General features: G+C 39.4%; 1 protein-coding gene across 3 annotated transcripts in view; it reads right to left on the reverse strand.

The window, feature by feature from the left end:
* Positions 1-20,043, reverse strand: part of MAT2B (methionine adenosyltransferase 2 non-catalytic beta subunit) — a 66,687-nt gene that overhangs the window by 13,370 nt on the left and 33,274 nt on the right. For all 3 annotated transcript variants that reach the window (XM_075856436.1, XM_075856434.1, XM_075856435.1), the window contains exons 3-6: positions 15,360-15,474; positions 8,623-8,775; positions 8,340-8,533; positions 6,890-7,003 (exon numbers count right to left, since the gene is read on the reverse strand). In XM_075856436.1, coding sequence (XP_075712551.1) covers positions 6,890-7,003; positions 8,340-8,533; positions 8,623-8,775; positions 15,360-15,474 — 576 coding nt within the window. The remainder of the gene's footprint in view (positions 1-6,889; positions 7,004-8,339; positions 8,534-8,622; positions 8,776-15,359; positions 15,475-20,043) is intronic.

Consider the following 20,043-nt stretch of genomic DNA (forward strand, 5'->3'; position numbering starts at 1 on the left):
GAAAAAAAGAACCCAACATTTGTAAAGCAATTTCTACCGAGTACGGCAATACCACATATGTGGTCATAAACTGCTGTTTGGGCACACGGCAGGGCTCAGAAGGGAAGGACCGCCATTTGGAGTGCAGATGTTTCTGGATTGGTTTCTGGGCGCCTGTGGGCCCAAAACAGTGGAAACCCCCCAGAAGTGACCCCATTTTGGAAACTACACCCCTCAATGCATTTACCTACGGGTGTAGTGAGCATGTTAACCCTGCAGGTGTTTTGTAGAAATTAGTGTGAACTCGATGTTGCAGAGTGAAAATGGGATTTTTTCCACAGATATGTGGACAATATGTGGTGCCCGGCTTGTGCCACCATAACAAGACAGCTCTCTAATTATTATGCTGGGTTTCCTCGTTTTAGAAACACCCTACATGTGGCCCTAATCTCTTGCCTGGACAGTCGACCAGGCTCAGGAGTGAAAGCGTACCATGTAAAATTGAGGCCTAATTTGGCGATTTACAAAGTATTGGTTCACAACTGCAGAGGCTCAGATGTGAAATAATAAAAATAAACCCCTGGGAAGTGACCCCACTATGGAAACTGCACCCCTCAAGGCATTTATTAAGGGGTGTAGTGAGCATTTTCACCCCACAGATCTTTTCCATAAATGAATGCGCTGTGGATGGTGCAAATTAAAAATTTATATTTTTCCCTAGATATGCCATTCAGTGGCAAATATGTCGTGCCCAGCTTATGCCACTGGAGACACACACCCCAAAAATTGCTAAAAGGGTTCTCCCGGGTATGACGGTGCCATATATGTGGAAGGAAACTGCTGTTTGGGCACGCTGTAGGGTTCAGATGGGAGGAAATGCCATTTGGCTTTTGGAGCGTGGATTTTGCTTGGTAGTAGTTTTATTTCCGTGTATAATGTGGGGGTACATGTAAGCCGGGCGGAGTATATAAGGGGCATAGTCAGGTGGTATAATAATGGGGTAAAAAAAAACAATAAAATAATCCATAGATGTGTGTTACGCTGTGAAGCAATCCTTTCCGCACAGGCCGGTGTCGCACTGATAAATGGTGTCATTTCTTATCCCCCTTTTGGTCCACACTCCGCACCTTTGTAGTTTGGGGAATTTTGCTGGGAAGTGTTGTCCTGGTATAATATGGGCACCGTCGCTTCCAGCAGATATGTTTGGGCCCTCCCTTTCCTGGTTCCCTAATTTTAGGTCCTTGAAAAATCGCCTCTTCAAACAGAAGAAATGTTCCCCTCGGGCACAACTGCATATTTTTTTATTTCCTGACTTATTGGAGCTATAACTAATTTTATTTTTCATAGACGTAGCGATATGAGGGCTGGTTTGTTGCGGGACGAGCTGTAGTTATTATTGGTACCATTTTGGGGTACATGCGACTTTTTGATCACCTTTTATCCTATTTTTTGGGATGCCAGGTAAACAAAAAAAACGCAATTCTGGCACAGCTTTTTTCGGTTTTTTTATACAGCGTTCACCTTGCGTTATAAATTACATGTTAACTTTATTCTGCGGGTCAGTACGATTCCGGCGATACCAAATTTATAGAACTTTTTCATGTTTTACAACTTTTTGCACAATAAAATTACTTTTGTAAAAATAATGTATTTTTTCTGTCGCCAAGTTGTGAGAACCATAACTTTTTAATTTTTTTGTCGACGGAGGTGTATGAGGGCTTGTTTTTTGCGGGACGAGCTATAGTTTTTATAGGTACCATTTTTGGATACGTGCGACTTTTTGATCACTTTTTATTCTAATATTTGTAGGGCAAAGTGACCAAAAAACAGAAACTCTGGTAACGTTTTTTACGTTTTTTTTACGCTGTTCACCGTGTGCAATAAATAATATAATATTTTGATACCTCAGGTCGTTACGGTCGCGGCGATACCAAATACATATGGTTTATTATTATTTTTCAATAATAAAGGACTTGATAAGAGTAAAAGGGGGATTGTGTTTTATTTGATACTTGAAACTTTTACTGTTTTCAAACTTTTATTTTGTGCACTTTTTTTTACACTTTTTTATACTTTTTTTACACTTTTTCTCAAGTCCCACTAGGGGACTTGAAGGTCCAACGGTCAGATTTTTTTTTTTCTAATACATTGCACTACCTATGTAGTGCAATGTATTAGATCTGTCAGTCATTCACTGACAGCAAGCCGATTAGGCTTCGCCTCCCGGCGGGGCCTAAATCGGCTTCCGTAATGGCAGAGCAGGAGACCATTGTGTCTCCTGTTGCCATAACAGCAGTCGCCAGTCCTGATTGCCTGTCAGGGCTGGCGATCTGCTAGTAACCGCTACGATGCAGCAATCGCTTTCGATTGCTGCATCGAAGGGGTTAATGGCAGGGATCGGAGCTAGCTCCGGTTCCTGCCGTTACAGGTGGATGTCAGCTGTACAGTACAGCTGACCTCCACCGCTGATGACGCCGGATCAGCTCCTGACCCGGCGCCATCTTGCCGGCAGCTACGGAAGCCGATCAGGCTCCGCCGCCGGGCGGATCTTGACCGGCTTCGGTGCTAGGCAGACCGGGAGGCCAGTATTAGGCCTCCGGTTGCCATTGCAGCCACCGGAACCCCGGCAATTTCATTACTGGGGTTCCGATGAGCTGCAAACACCTTAAGTGCAGCGATCGCGTTTGAGCGCTGCACTTGAGGGGTTAATGGCGGGGATCGAAGCTAATTTCGGTCCCCGCCGTTACAGCCGGATGTCAGCTGTAAGATACAGCTGAGATCCGGTGATGATGGCACCGGCTCAGCTTCTGAGCCGGTCCCAAACATTTGGCGTACATGTACGGCAAGATGCGGGAAGTCAGTACTTTCCATGACGTACATGTACGGCAAATGTCGGGAAGGGGTTAATGGAATATCCCCTCCCTGAAAGTGGGTGAAATACTTTATAACCCCTTAGGACATTTGTGCATTGTGCACAATGTAAAAACGGGAAAGGGCCCATTTTATATTCAACAGGCACACTTAAGATTTGCTTACAATTAACTTGTGAGGATACCCACACCATCTTACCGCATTATCGGGAAAGTAAATAACCCTGTTTTATTACATTTAGAGTGTTAATGTTAATTACGTCATTACAGTTTGCATCATCATGTGACCTACTAGGTACAGATGTCTTTCGTATCTATCCATGCCTCACTTTGGACGATCACATGATGGGTTCACGTTATGACATTGCGTGTCAGCAACATCTGTGATCACGATACGAAATCTCTTTAAATACACGCCACAAACATTTTGACTTGGCGCCATTTACCACAGCAACGGACGTTGCGTGAGAGAGCGATACACAGTCTTATACCTGTTTCGTATATACCTTGTTCCCGAGCAATCCGGTAAGATGTCTTTCTTCTTTTTGTAACATGCATTGTGGGACATCCTTCATGACTTAGTTATTTCATTGTTCACATGTATATGTAACCTTATCCCATAAAAAACTTTATAAGTGGATTGCAAAATAAAATATTTATATTATTTCATCCAAACGCGAGTGCCGAGTTCTTGTGTGTTTATTACATTAGTTACATAGTTACATAGTTAGTACGGCTGAAAAAAGACATGTCCATCAAGTTTAACCAAGGGATGGGAAAAGGGAAGGTAAAAATTTCTACACATAGGAGCTTAAATTTTTTTCTTTATAGGAAATTATCTAACCCTTTTTTAAAGCCATCTACTGTCCCTGCTGTGACCAGCTCCTGCGGTAGGCTATTCCATAGATTCACAGTTCTCACTGTAAAGAAGCCTTGTCGCCTCTGCAGGTTGAACCTTTTTTTCTCCAGACGGAGGGAGTGCCCCCTTGTTTTTTGAGGGCGTTTTACATGGAACAGGATTTCACCATATTTTTTGTATGTGCCATTAATATATTTATATAAATTAATCATGTCCCTCCTTAGTCGTCTTTTTTCAAGGCTAAATAGGTTTAATTCTTTTAATCTTTCCTCATAACTTAAATTCTCCATGCCCCTTATTAGCTTCGTTGCTTTTCTTTGTATTTTTTCTAACTCCAGGGCATCCTTTCTATGAACTGGAGCCCAGAACTGGACTGCATATTCTAGATGAGGCCTCACTAATGCTTTGTAAAGTGGTAATATTATATCCCTGTCCCGCGAGTCCATGCCTCTTTTAATACACGACAATATCTTGCTGGCTTTTGAAGCAGCTGATTGACATTGCATGCTGTTATTTCGTTTATGATTTACAAGTACACCCAGATCCTTCTCAACAAGTGACTCCCCAAGTGTAGCTCCCTCTAGGACATATGATGCATGCAGGTTGTTGGTACCCAGATGCATAACTTTACATTTATCTACATTAAACTTAATTTGCCAAGTGGACGCCCAAACACTCAGTTTGTTTAAACTGATATATTAACAGCACTGGCACCGGCTACATCAGCTGCTCCTTCTTCAGTTGTATATACAGAGCTAAAGAACCCATTTAGTAACTCTGCCTCCTCTTGATCCCCTATGACCAACTCCCCATTACCACTATCTAGGGGTCCTACATGTTCAGACCTTGGCTTTTTTGCGTTTATATACTTGAAGAATGTTTTGGGATTTGTTTTACTATCCTTGGCCACCTGCCTTTCATTTTGTATTTTTGCTAATTTTGTTACATTTTTACAGATTTTATTAAGCTCTTTATATTTTACAAAGGCTACAGCTGTACCCTCAGATTTGTATTTTTCAAATGCCCTTTTTTTGTCATGTATTGCCCTTTTTACAGAAGGTGTAAGCCATGTGGGGTTTAATTTTAGTCGTTTATACTTGTTACCTATAGGAATAAATTTTGCACTATAATTACCCAAAGTAGATTTGAAAATCTCCCATTTATCATTTGTACCATTATTTGACATTAGTTCTTCCCAGTCTATATCCTGAATTGCAGCCCTCATCCTGGGGAAATTGGCCTTCTTAAAATGAAGTGTTTTTGGCCTCCCAGCCTGTTTGTTTTTTACAGTATAGATAAAATGTAACTATATTGTGATCACTGTTACCAAGGTTTTCACGAACATTGACATTCCCAACAAGATCTGCATTATTAGAAATGACCAGATCCAACAGAGATTCACCTCTAGTCGGGTCTTCCAAAACCTGGCCCATAGAACTTTCCTGCAACAGGTTGAGGAAATGTCTCCCCTTTGCAGTTGAAGCCGAACCATGACACCAATTAATATCCCGGTAATTAACATCTCCCATTATCACTACAGTACCCGCCTGTGCAGCCCGCTCCATCTGTTTATATATTTGACCTTCCATCTCCTCAGTTATATTTGGGGTTCTATAGATTACACCAAAAGTAATTTTTGCAGTGTTTACCTCCCCTTGTAATTCCACACACAAGGTTTCAACCTCCTCACAATCTTCACCCTCTAATGTCTCATTCTCACTCGCCTTCATATCACATACAGACATACACCACCACCTTTCCTATTTGTCCTGTCTTTCCGAAAAAGTGTAAAACCCTGTAGACTTACAGCCAAGTCATGAGAAGAGTCCAGCCATGTTTCAGCAACACCAACTATATCTATATTTTCTTCCAGTATCAAGTCCTCCAACTCCCCCATTTTGCTTGCTAGACTTCTGGAATTTGTGAACATACACTTTAACTTGCCTGTCAGTTTTTCACTTTCATTACCAGAAATGTGATTTGACATTATTTGGGCATTTTTATTTTCACTGCTGTTTTGTTACAAAAGGATCTCCTTATCTTGTTGTCTAGTCCTCTCCCCACATTCTGTTTCTCCCCCCACCAATATAGTCTGACCTTTCTCTAACCTAACTATCCCTTTATTTTCTACATTGACCTCCCTCCTCAGCCCTAGTTTAAATACTCCGCCACCCCAGCTAGAATTCTCTCCCCCAGCACAGCTGACCCCCTTCCATTTAGGTGCAAATCATCTGCAGAATACAGTTTGTACCCCAATGAAAATTCAGCCCAGTGCTCTAGGAACCCAAACAACCAGTGCTCTAGGAACCCAAACCCATTACTAAGGAGTAGAATCCTACTCGAGCACCACCACATACCAGAGTGCCGTACATTTCCTAGCTATATCCTGTGGATACGTCATAAATGTCCCTGATGGGAAAACCCCTTTAAAACTTCCTTGGTTGTCTAAGACAGTGGAGAGATCATTTCACCGGCTCTAGTAGTCTATGGTGGTAAACGGGTTAATGTTTAGATCCCTGTATGCTCTGCCAAATCATCAAAGGAAAGGGTAAAGGTAGAATGACGCTACCAGCACCCCCCTAATTTGTAAAACTCTCATCTTAATATATAGTATATTGTGACAAAATAGGTTACATTTCATTATATTTCATTTACTGCTTTCCCTTTAGAACATCCCAACACCGTGTCCTGACAAGGCCAGATGCTTTTACAGGAGTTAGCAATTTTCTATCAACAGTTAACTCCCTTCTACAAGAGCAATTTATGGGACCCTGGAAGCTGCCAGGGAATCTTGGAATGAATCCATTTATTTTTAATTGTTCTCACAGTCAAATGCTACATCTACTCCCCACATGAAAACGAAGTCATGACAATTCGCTCACAAACATAGTAAAAGCTGGTCTACGCGGGCAGATACGTGCTCATAACGAGCGATGACAATTACAGGTCGATCGGCGCTCATTTAAAGGACAGTTACACGGGCCAATGTAACCTGTATGGAGATGTACGATGGTTGATAAGATTGTGCGGTCCCCCATACAGTTTACATAATGTCAGCAGCAGATCCCCTGTTTACACTGGGAAATGTGCTGTTGACCACGATGATTTTCAGGACAGCATAAGATGAAATAAGCCGATGAACGAGTGTTTTATTATTATTATTTTTTTATTAATTACTTACTGGTCTCAAGTGGCTGCAGGGAAGGTTGAAAGCATCTGCCATGGCGCAGGCAATTTCATATTTTGTCATCTGTTCATTCCCAGACCAATGGAAAATGCCCTTTAGTGAAGGATCCTGGGAGACGGATAAAAATAATGATGGGGATGGGCATTCATCAAAACAATTTACTGTGGCGCATGCTTCTTTGCCTGACGCTCCTAAACGACAGTTTGCTGGCTACTGCTGTAATATAATGTTAGAATTTCTACTCCAATGTTTCAAGGTGCACTCCCTGATCCCCCAACAATGCCTACATGTTAGACACACAAAACGATTCACAAGCAAAATGCAAGGGGAAAATCGAGCACACGAAAAGAACTATTTACTCAAGTTGTGTGATTTCTAGATGACATTTTAGAAGTGCATAGAAAAAAAAAAAAAACACCCACTATGAGTAGTAGGGCATAAAATATAAAGTCAGTATGGTAACCGGACTCATTTCCCAATTGTGCCAGGAGATCTGAATATAGTTATGGGAAGTGAAGGATGATAGGGCAGAAATCTTTAGGAATAGGACTGGTTCTTTACATCACAGTCGGCCTCTCTTTCCCTACTGAGTCCTAGAGTCCTACCCAGTGTACATCTGGAGGTGGCTGTGTAAATGTCCTCTACCGGTCTGCTCACTGGAGCTCCCATGAGACTGGATCTCTTGCCCAAAATGGACGAATCCCCAATTTCCAAAGCAAGAGTGTGCAATATGTGATTCAATTCAATGACATATTGCAGAGTCTCATTTTGTATCTCTTCTACCTACCGGCTAACATGATGCAAAGAATCTCTTTCCATTTTGACAGTCCTATCGGAGACCAGTGGTGATGATATAGTGACCGGTCATGTTGATGCTTGCATTTAAAACCAGCACAAAACTTCAACAGCAAGATGATATAATTTACAGAAATAGATTTGTGCCAAGTTTTATGTAAACCTCTCTCTTCCTAGTCATAGACATAAAATAAAAGCCTTGTAGGCCTGTGGTCCAAGTGAAGTGCTCCACGAGTTGGATTTCAATCGACATCATCAATGTCTGTATACATTTTTCCTCTCTGTATTTTCATTTTCTACCTTTTTTTTAATCTGTATGTATGTATGTATGTATGTATGTATGTAGCCTTGTTTTTGAGGGACTTATTATTTGAGTCCACTGTATTTTCTCAACACTCCTATTAGCCAAATGGCATAACATCTTGTTATGCCATTTTGGCTACTAGGGGTATGGACATGTAACTTTAATATACTGCCTCTACATAGGGCAGCATATTAAGCTGACAGATCCGTTATACAGAGTGATATAAAGATTATATTGCAGACAAGGAAGGGGTTATGTTTACAAAGCAGGATCTGTCTATGCTACAGACTATTACACTTCTGTACAACTGGAAACCTGTAGGTAGACGTTTTGCTGAACTATTACCTGAAGTTTTTTCTCTGACAACTGTAGACATACGCTGGCCACATCCTTCACATACGTGGGAAACCGCTGCTGCCAGTGGTCCATGTTGGCTGATTTATTACTGTACTGAACCATGTCAAACATAATGGTGATTGCGCTCTCCCCGATCTTCTCCACGTCTCCGTACAGCACTGGGACTCTGAGCACTGCAGCACCTTTCCATCAAAATAACAGTAGAAAACCTGTTCAAATAGCGCTTATTAAATGAATCTGAACATCCATTGACCACAAATCCCGTTCTTACCATCATTGTTCTGTAGCACTACTCGTTCTCCTTCTAGCTTGGTTTTACCATAGAGGTTCAAGGGATTTGGCAAGGAGTCTTCTCTGTAAGGAGGGTTCGATCCATCAAAAACATAATCTGAGCTAATATAGATCAGGAATGTACCGGTTGCAGCTTTGGAATAGAAGAAAACGGAGAAAATAATACACTGCAGAGTAGAAACCGGATATAACGGCAAGTTACTTCTATAGATCTCTTTATCCAAACAGTCCAAAAACTGAAGAGACATCAATTGCACAATTGTAGAAGAGCCTAGTTTGGCATTTGGCACAACACATTGTGATAGGTGTATTTTTGTGGTTGTCAAGGGAATCGTAGATATACCTACAGACTTAAATGAGCCCAGTGAGCTGTCATGGTCCTTGTTAGTCTCCACTTACAAATAATCAGATATGGCAGACGTTTTCTGCTACATAATTTGTCACAAATCAGTGCCGAGCCAACGGCAATTTGATGTGGATTTCACCCTTTGCAATGCATATAGAGATATGAAAATCTGTGGGCATTTTTTTACGCAGCGTGTGAATGGGGTTTGTGAAAATGCATGGTACTGTAATTTGTGGCAAATTTTCAGTGCAGAATTCGTACCTAGAAAGTGCAAAAAAAATTGCATCCCTTAAGAAAACAATGCTAATAATAAGAATATACCGTATTTTCCAGACTATAAGACGCACCCAGGTTTTAAACAACAGAAAATTGTTAAAAAAAAAGTAAAATATTAAATTTTTTCTTAAGAAAAAACGATTGGTTAAAAAAAAAATTTGTTCAGTTTCAACACATTCTGAGAGCCATAACGTTTATATTTATCCATCCTTTGAGCGGTGCGAGGGCTCATTTTTTGCGGGACGAGCTGTAGTTTTTATTAGCACCATTTTTTTGGTACATACGATTTTTGAAATCACTTTTTATTTCTTTCTTTTTAGCGCTATGGTGACCAAAAGACAACGATTCTGGGGTTTTAAATTTATATTTTTTTACGTCAAATAATGCTATATTGTAATAGTTTCAGATTAGTTTCAGAATAGTACTTATACCAAATTTCTTTATTTTTACATTGTGCTTGGGGAAAAAATGGGAATAGGTTTTTTTTTTGTAACTGAAAAAAAATTTACACTCCTTAAAATGTATCTAACTTTTTTTTTTTTTACACATTTTATTAGTTCCCCTAGGGGACTTGAACCAGCGATCATTAGATCGCTGGTACAATACATGGATGAGTTACGGAAACCGCATAACTCGCTGAGCTACACTGTTTCTGTAACTCCCATTAGTAGTGAATGGCAGTTACAAAAGCAGCGTAGCATGCTACGCTGTTTCCGTAACTACTATTCAGTTGTATGGGAGTTATGGAAACTACGTAGCTCAGCGAGTTACGCTGTTTGCGTAACTCGACAATGTAACCAGGAAGTGAAGTGGCCAGAAGACAGCGGAGCCGGGTAAAATAGAACAGGGTTTAGGGGGCCCCGTTCTAGAGATAGATGCGGGTCCCGCATCTATCTGACATTTATGACATATCCTGTGGATGTGTCATAAATGTCCTTCATGGGGAAAACCAGTATAAATGCCGCGGTCGCTATTGACTGCGGTATTTAACTACTTAAACTACCAGTAACTGTGCGATCACTGTTCCTGGCCGTTAGAGCAGCATGTCAGAAGCTGACACCTGCAGTGTATGGAGCGGGCTCAGTGCGTGAGCCCGCTCCAAACATCATCCCCTCCCCGCTCCATGATGTGCCGGCACATCATGGATCGGGAAGGGGTTAAGTAAGGAGCGGTCAGGGGGCCCGATGCTGCCGGGTCCCTTGACTGCAGACTATAAGACGCAGGGACTTTTTCGCAAGATTTATCCTTGCTAAAAACTGCGTCTTATAGTCCCAAAAATACAGTAATAGATACTTGCAATGTATGCAATCTCCTACACTTTAGAAAGTTTTAGCTTTTTTTGCAACGGACACGATTGCTTCTGATACCTGCTCAGACTCATTCAGATTTGAAAGTCCAAACAATTGAAAAAAGTCTCACATAAGACCCCCTCAGCCAGTGCCGAAAGGCTCACATCTATCCATTTACAAAAAGTGAGGGTAATCCATTTTCCCCCTTTTCTGGTTGGAAGACCATTCAGTATATTACAAAGTGACATATGTTCTTTGGAAAACTCTATTAGATTTTGGTAGTGACAATTGGGTTAAATTACATAATTAAAGCATACCTTCACTTATAAAGACATTATATAAAAAAAAATATTCTAGGGCAGGAGTGTGCACGATAATAGTTTTTCTAAATAACTTCTATTAGCGATTCTGCTTCTAAACACAGAAAAGGCTGTCTATAATCTGTGCTGCCGGCAGCTCATAACTCTGCATTAGGAGACAGAGCGTCCTAGAATGTAATGTGATCCTACAGTGCTGGTGGCCATTCTGAATACTTGAGTCACGGAGACGAGCATGACCCTAGAATTTCAGCTGAGCCACTCTACCCACCAGCAAATTTAGGAGAATTTTGAAGGCAGACAACCTTTTAACTTAGGGCAGTGATGGCCACAAGTAGATCACAATATTGAGCCACGAGGCTGTTCACCTGAAAAAGTGGGAAAACGTAATCCGCTTAAGTTTTGTGTTTCAGTGTGTATATCCCCACCCTTTAGTATAATGCTCACTGACAAATTCTAGAGGAACTTCTGAGTTCTGTCCTAGTGCTATTAGCTGGTGTGGGTCTCACACACTCCGTGATAAACATACCCTCTAGCCCAGGGGTCGTCTCAAACACGGGAGCCGCATGTGGTCCCTGAGGTTGTCATCTGCCGCACGTGGGGCACCGTAGCTCGCTCGGGAGAGAGCAGGCCGAAGGAGGAGTGCGCCGGCGCTCCATCATGACGTCCCAGAGCAGAGCTTATACTAGTGCTCTGCTCCGGGACTCCTTCTCTGAGGAAGCCCCTGACATCACTGTCCATATATGGACAGTGATGTCAGGAGCAGAGCTGGAGTCCCAGGCAGAGCGCTAGTAGCGATCTGGCTGGGACTCTGGCTCTGGGAATGCCCCTGACATCACTGTCCATATATGGACAGTGATATCAGGGGCTTCCCCAGAGTTCTGGAGCAGAGCCTATACTAGTGCTCTCCTCTGGGACTCTGACTCTGGGGTTGCCCCTGACATTCGGGTCCAGGAGGATCCCCTGAAGCCACTGTCTATGGACAGTGATGTCAGGGGCTCCTCCAGCAGAGGAATCCCCGGCCTAAGCTTTAGCAATGCTCTGGCTGGGGATTACACAGCTCCATTGGGGCTCCCTCTAGCAATCTACTGGGAGGTGTGTGTGTGTGTGTGTGTGTGTGTGTGTGTGTGGCATTATCTACAGAGGGCACTGTGGCATTATCCACAGAGGGCACTGTGGCATTATCTAAAAAGGGGCTGCCCAATCTTGATATTCGTGTGTCTGCCAAACACTGTCAACTGAGCAGCCAGACTGCATTTTGTGGCACTTAAACTGGATTGCTAAAATAAGCATGTAGCGTAAACTCGCAAATTTCCCTTAAGTTTAAACCTAGCGCTATTATTATAGTAATGTAGTATTATTATTATAGTAATGTAGTATTATTATTATAGTAATGTAGTATTATTATTATAGTAATGTAGTATTATTATTATAGTAATGTAGTAGGGTTATAGTAATGCAATATTGATGTAGTAACGTAGTATAGTTATAGTAACGTAGTATAGTTATAGTAACGTAGTATAGTTATAGTAACGTAGTACAGTTATAGTAACGTAGTACAGTTATAGTAACGTAGTACAGTTATAGTAACGTAGTACAGTTATAGTAACGTAGTATAGTTATAGTAACGTAGTATAGTTATAGTAATGTTGTATAGTTATAGTAATGTTGTATAGTTATAGTAATGTAGTATAGTTATAGTAATGTAGTATAGTTATAGTAATGTAGTATAGTTATAGTAATGTAGTATAGTTATAGTAATGTAGTATAGTTATAGTAACGTAGTATTGTTATAGTAACGTAGTACAGTTATAGTAACGTAGTACAGTTATAGTAACGTAGTACAGTTATAGTAACGTAGTACAGTTATAGTAACGTAGTACAGTTATAGTAACGTAGTACAGTTATAGTAACGTAGTACAGTTATAGTAACGTAGTACAGTTATAGTAACGTAGTACAGTTATAGTAACGTAGTACATTTATAGTAACGTAGTACAGTTATAGTAACGTAGTAGTTATAGTAACGTAGTAGTTATAGTAACGTAGTACAGTTATAGTAACGTAGTATTGTTATAGTAACGTAGTATAGTTATAGTAATGTAGTAAAGTTATAGTAATGTAGTATAGTTATAGTAATGTAGTATTGTTATAGTAATGTAGTATAGTTATAGTAATGTAGTATAGTTATAGTAATGTAGTATAGTTATAGTAATGTAGTATAGTTATAGTAATGTAGTATAGTTATAGTAATGTAGTATAGTTATAGTAATGTAGTATAGTTATAGTAATGTAGTAGTGTTATAGTAATGTAGTATAGTTATAGTAATGTAGTATAGTTATAGTAATGTAGTATTGTTATAGTAATGTAGTATAGTTATAGTAATGTAGTATAGTTATAGTAATGTAGTAGTATTATAGTAATGTAGTATAGTTATAGTAATGTAGTATAGTTATAGTAATGTAGTAGGGTTATAGTAATGTAGTATTATTATAGTAATGTAGTATAGTTATAGTAATGTAGTATTGTTATAGTAATGTAGTATAGTTATAGTAATGTAGTATTGTTATAGTAATGTAGTATTGTTATAGTAATGTAGTATTGTTATAGTAATGTAGTATAGTTATAGTAATGTAGTATAGTTATAGTAATGTAGTATAGTTATAGTAATGCAGTATAGTTATAGTAATGTAGTATAGTTATAGTAATGTAGTATAGTTATAGTAATGCAGTATTGTTATAGTAATGTAGTATTATAGTAATGTAGTATTGTTAGTAATGTAGTATTATAGTAATGTAGTATAGTTATAGTAATGTAGTATTGTTATAGTAATGTTGTATAGTTATAGTAATGTAGTAAAGTTATAGTAATGTAGTATAGTTATAGTAATGTAGTATTGTTATAGTAATGTAGTATAGTTATAGTAATGTAGTATAGTTATAGTAATGTAGTATAGTTATAGTAATGTAGTATAGTTATAGTAATGTAGTATAGTTATAGTAATGTAGTATAGTTATAGTAATGTAGTAGTGTTATAGTAATGTAGTATAGTTATAGTAATGTAGTATAGTTATAGTAATGTAGTATTGTTATAGTAATGTAGTATAGTTATAGTAATGTAGTATAGTTATAGTAATGTAGTAGTATTATAGTAATGTAGTATAGTTATAGTAATGTAGTATAGTTATAGTAATGTAGTATAGTTATAGTAATGTAGTATAGTTATAGTAATGTAGTATAGTTATAGTAATGTAGTATAGTTATAGTAATGTAGTATAGTTATAGTAATGTAGTATAGTTATAGTAACGTAGTATAGTTATAGTAACGTAGTATAGTTATAGTAACGTAGTATAGTTATAGTAATGTAGTATAGTTATAGTAATGTAGTATAGTTATAGTAATGTAGTATTGTTATAGTAATGTAGTATAGTTATAGTAATGTAGTATAGTTATAGTAATGTAGTATAGTTATAGTAATGTAGTATAATTATAGTAATGTAGTATAGTTATAGTAATGTAGTATTGTTATAGTAATGTAGTAGGGTTATAGTAATGTAGTATTATTATAGTAATGTAGTATAGTTATAGTAATGTAGTATTGTTATAGTAATGTAGTATAGTTATAGTAATGTAGTATTGTTATAGTAATGTAGTATAGTTATAGTAATGTAGTATTATTATAGTAATGTAGTATAGTTATAGTAATGTAGTATTGTTATAGTAATGTAGTATAGTTATAGTAATGTAGTATAGTTATAGTAATGTAGTATTGTTATAGTAATGTAGTAGGGTTATAGTAATGTAGTATTATTATAGTAATGTAGTATAGTTATAGTAATGTAGTATTGTTATAGTAATGTAGTATTGTTATATACAGCACATTCATCAGCGCTCGTTTGAAATAGTCGTAAGAAGCAATGATTGGTTATGTATGGGGAAGAGCAATAATTACTACAACTGTTTGTCCCCATGCATTACCATCATGTCGGCAGCACATCTCCCTGTTTACACAGGGAGATGTGCTGCCGACAAGCGACCATTTTATTGGATGTATAAAAGATGTGATTGTCCCATGAACGAGTGTTGAATGGTTCATTGGCTGATCGTTTACACAGGGCTATGATCGGTGAACAATCGTTCATGTGAACTCTTGTTTGCCTGATGAGTAGCCTGTGTAAAAGGACCTTTGTGCTTGGGACAGATTCTTTTAAAAAGAGAATGTCAAAATGTAAGGTTCACCATGTACAAGTTTCCTCATATACCAATTGCAGCAAGAAAACATAATTTATTTTATAACACAGGTAAAATAGACCCCGAAACAAAATAGAGTGAATCCTCTGAGATGACCACCCAAAATGTAATATGCATAGTATGTGATATAACTCAATCTGTCACGGGAAATCTGATCTGGAAAAAGGATGGTCTTCTCAAAGGGGGGGGGGGGGTGCACAGTATTTACAACATTCTAGGATTAGGTCAACATATTACCTGCTAGTTTCGCTACATTTTCAGATGCCCCAACATTTAACATGGCAGCAGAATCTGGGTGATTCTCAACAATATCAGGTCTCCTTTCAGCAGCACAATGAACAATCACTTGTGGCTAAAAAACAAAACAAAAACAAATAAGGTACAGTAAAAATATACTTTCTACAAATACAGGAGTATACAGCTGTGGTCAAACCAAGTATGCTGTGTGAAATGTATGGGAAAAAAAAACTACAACTGTTTCTACCATGTATGTGCCCTGGATCTCACTCCTTGCATTATAAAGGGTGAATACCGCAACAAATATCCTTGACAAATTGGCGACATAATAGGCTTGCTGAGGATTCCAAAATTTGCAGCATGCAGAGAAGATCCCTTATTTCACATGTTCTTTTACATCCAAAGGAGGATCAGAGCACGGCTCAAAGAGTGGAAACATTTACTAGTTACATATAGTTACATAGTTCATATGGTTGAAAAAAAAGACACATGTCCAAGTTCAACCAAGGGATGGGAAACGGAAGGGAAAAATTTCTACACATAGGAGCTAATATTTTTTTGTTCCAGGAAATTATCTAAGCCTTTTTTAAAGCCATCTACTGTCCCTGCTGTGACCAGCTCCTGCGGTAGACTATTCCATAAATTCACCGTTCTCACAGTAAAGAAGGCTTGTCGCCTCTGCAGATTGAACCTTTTTTTCTCCAGACGGAGGGAGTGCCCCTTGGTTTTTGAGGGGGTTTTACATAGAACAGGATTTCACCATATTTTTTATGTTAGCTTCATTGCTCTTCTTTGTATTTTTTCCAACTCCAGGGCATCCTTTCTATGAACTGGAGCCCAGAACTGAACTGCATATTCTAGATGAGGCCTCACTAATGCTTTGTTAAGTGGTAATATTACATCCCTGTCCCGCGAGTCCATGCCTCTTTTAATACACGACAATATCCTGCTGGCCTTTGAAGCAGCTGATTGACACTGCATGCTGTTATTTCGTTTATGATTTACAAGTACACCCAGATCCTTCTCAACAAGTGAATCCGCCAGTGTAGCTCCCCCTAGGACATATGATGCATGCAGGTTGTTGGTACCCAGATGCATAACATTACATTTATCTACATTAAACTTAATTTGCCAAGTGAATGCCCAAACACTTAGTTTTTTTAAATCCGCTTGCAATTTACGAACATCTTCCATAGACTGAACATTACTACATAGCTTGGTGTCATCTGCAAAAACAGAAATAGTGCTATTAATCCCATCCTCTATACCATTGATAAATAAGTTGAATAATAGTGGTCCCAGCACTGAACCCTGGGGTACACCACTTATAACTGGGGACCATTCAGAGTAGGAATTATTGACCACAACTCTCTGGATACGGTCCTTGAGCCAATTCTCAATCCAATTACAAACTATACTTTCTAAACCTATAGTCCTTAATTTACCCATTAGATGTCTAGGAAGGACAGTATAAAATGCCTTTGCAAAGTCCAAAAACAATATTTCCACAGTGGCCCCTCTGTCTAGGCTTCTGCTCACCTCTTCATAAAAACAAATCAGGTTGGTTTGACAACTTCTGTCCTTCGTAAAAACCGTGCTGGCTGTCGCTTGTAATACTATTTTTTTGTCACATAATCATGTATATAGTCCCTCAATAGCCCCTCAAACATTTTCCCCACGACAGATGTTAAGCTTACTGGTCTATAATTACCCAGGGAAGACCTAGAGCCCTTTTTGAAAATAGGCACCACATTTGCCCTGCGCCAGTCCCTTGGCACTATACCAGTCACTATAGAATCTCTAAATATTATGAAGAGGGGGACAGAAATAACTGAACTAAGCTCTTTAAGAACTCTAGGTTGTAACCCATCTGGTCCCGGGGCCTTGTGCACATTTATTTTATTTAATTTACCTTGGACCATATCTACATTCATCCAATTCAGTATATCAACTGATATATTAACAGCACTGGCACCGGCTACATCAGCTGCTCTTTCTTCTGTTGTGTATGCAGAGCTAAAGAACGCATTTAGTAACTCTGCCTTCTCTTGATCCCCTGTGACCAACTCCCCATTATCACTATTTAGGGGTCCTACATGTTCAGACCTTGGATTTTTTGCATTTATATACTTGAAGAATTTTTGGGGATTTGTTTTACGATCCTTGGCCACCTGCCTTTCATTTTGTATTTTTACAGATTTTATTACGCGCTTTATAATTTAAAAAGGCTACAGCTGTACCCTCAGATTTGTATTTTTCAAATGCCCTTTTTTTGTCACGTATTGCCCCTTTCACAGAAGGTGTAAGCCATGTGGGGTTTAATTTTAGTCGTTTATACTTGTTACCTATAGGAATACATTTTGCAGTATAATTACACAAAGTAGATTTTGTACCATTATTTAACATTAGTTCTTCCCAGTCTATATCCTGAATTGCAGCCCTCATCCTGGGGAAATTGGCTTTCTTAAAATTAAGTATTTTTGCCCCCCTAGCCTGTGTTTGTTTTTTACAGTATAGGTAAAATGTAACTATATTATGATCACTGTTACCGAGGTTTTCCCGAACATTGACATTCCCAACAAGATCTGCATTATTAGAAATGACCAGATCCAACAGAGCTTCACCTCTAGTCGGGTCTTCCACTTCCTGCATTTCTTTGGTTTTTTTACAGGTTGGGATTCAAGGACTACCTATGATAGCGATTTTTTCGATTTTCAATAAAATGGTTAGCAAAGGTTGTGGGGGGGGGGGGGTTTATTTCAATCAAAAAATTTTCCATGTTCTTTTTTTTAACTATATTACTACTGCCTTAGTAATGCTCGCTGTCTGACATTGTACACTACTTAGACGGGGATTAGCGTTAGACAGTAAAAAGGCTAACACTAACCCCACATTATTACCCCGATACCCATCGCCACCAGGGGTACCGAAAAGAGCCGGGTACAATCGAGTACCTGCCAATCTGTAGCGATGGTCGGGCACTAGGTCGGCTTCCCCCGTGCCTTAGTGTGTGTTCTTGGGTATTTTGAGACTACTGTCCATATATGTGATGTCAGTGTCGTCCACAGAGCCGGAGTATCAAAGCAGACCCTCACGTCACAGTGCTGGAGCTCCCGGGCAGAGCACTAGTAGAGGCTCTGCCCCAGGACTCCGGTCCTGGGAAAGCTCCTGACCTCGGTCCATTTATGGACAGTGATGTCAGTAGCAGTGCTGTATACAGGGCCTTAGAGTAAGGCGGCTCGGCAGCACGCACGTCAACGTGCCTCCCCCTCAGCAACTGTTCTTCATAGAATCCGTAGCCAGCGTCTGATGTTGCTGGCTACGGATTCCACCTGACAAGTGTGGCCCGCCGAAGCAAGAGCGACGGAGGAGAAGGAAGAGAGGGAACACTACAGCATAGCAGGCTAGTGCTTGTAGTAAAGTAAGTGTCATATATTGAAAAGTTTTTTATTGTATTAATAGGAACACATCAAAAAAAAGTTTTCTATCTTTACAGGTACACCTTAAACTTCCAGTCCTCTTGACAGCTTTCTCTCTATTACTGTACATAGCGTGAATGCCATCAATCATCGACAGATGGGGGGAGCGGCAGTTCATGAATACGCCAGACAGTATAAAGTCAGCGACAGGTTCCATTCATTGGATGACATAAAATAAACTATCACAGTATAAAAAAAATGTTCATACTACGGGTTTTCTTTCTTTTCTTTTTGACTAGTTAATACCAATCCCCCAATACCAAAAATCTGAAGTGGAATTTTACCATAATGTTTGTGTATGTTCAAAACTCAACACACTTCATAAGGAATCTAATTCAACTATTACGTATTTTAAATTTGCACCGTTCACTATGAGGCGAAGATAACAGGTTACCTTTATTCTATGAGTCGGAACGATTACGGTGATACCACATATGTATAGGTATTATGTTTTAGTACTTTTGCACAATAAAAACACAAACAAAAATAATTTGTTTTTGCATCGCTGCATTTCAAGAGCTGTAACTTTTTTTTATTTTCCCATCAATATATCCACATGTGGTCTTGTTTTTTGCGGAACGAGGTTGTAGTTTTCATTGGTACTATTTTGGCGTACATGGGAATTATTGATTAACTTTTTTTTTTGACAGTACGAAAATAAAAAATAATAATAGGCACAGTCATTTGTTAGGCCCCCAACTGCCATGGCAACCCATCAGCAGCCAGCAATCGCAGGCTGCTGATGGGCAACAGAGGGAGCCCCTTCCCTCTGTCAAACCACTTAAATGCTGCGGTTGCTATTAACCATGGCACATGGCAAGTGTATAGCGGTCAGTCACAGCTGGGCTTCTGCGGTGATCACATGGGCCTAGCTTCTGTGCTCATTGGAATGCGGGAAGGGGATCCTTCCTGTGACCATGCATGTACGTGATAAGGGGTTAAAGAAGCTTTCCGGCTTTTTTTTTTATCAGCCTCCATTTAAAAAGATGATGAGGTGCGAGATAGTCAGCTGTATTGGCTCACCCGGTGCTGTATTTCACAGGTAGCCATTCAATTCCGGGCCCGTTTCTCACATGATTTTCATTCTCACAGACTTTCATTGAGAGACTGACTTTCGGTCCCTACAGCAGACGCTGCAGGATTCAGGGAGTGAGAGTGAAGATCACATGACTTAACGGCTGCCCACAATGGCTACCCGTGAAATA

The sequence above is a fragment of the Rhinoderma darwinii genome, chromosome 3, assembly GCF_050947455.1.
Source record: "Rhinoderma darwinii isolate aRhiDar2 chromosome 3, aRhiDar2.hap1, whole genome shotgun sequence".
Lineage (NCBI taxonomy): Eukaryota > Metazoa > Chordata > Amphibia > Anura > Rhinodermatidae > Rhinoderma > Rhinoderma darwinii.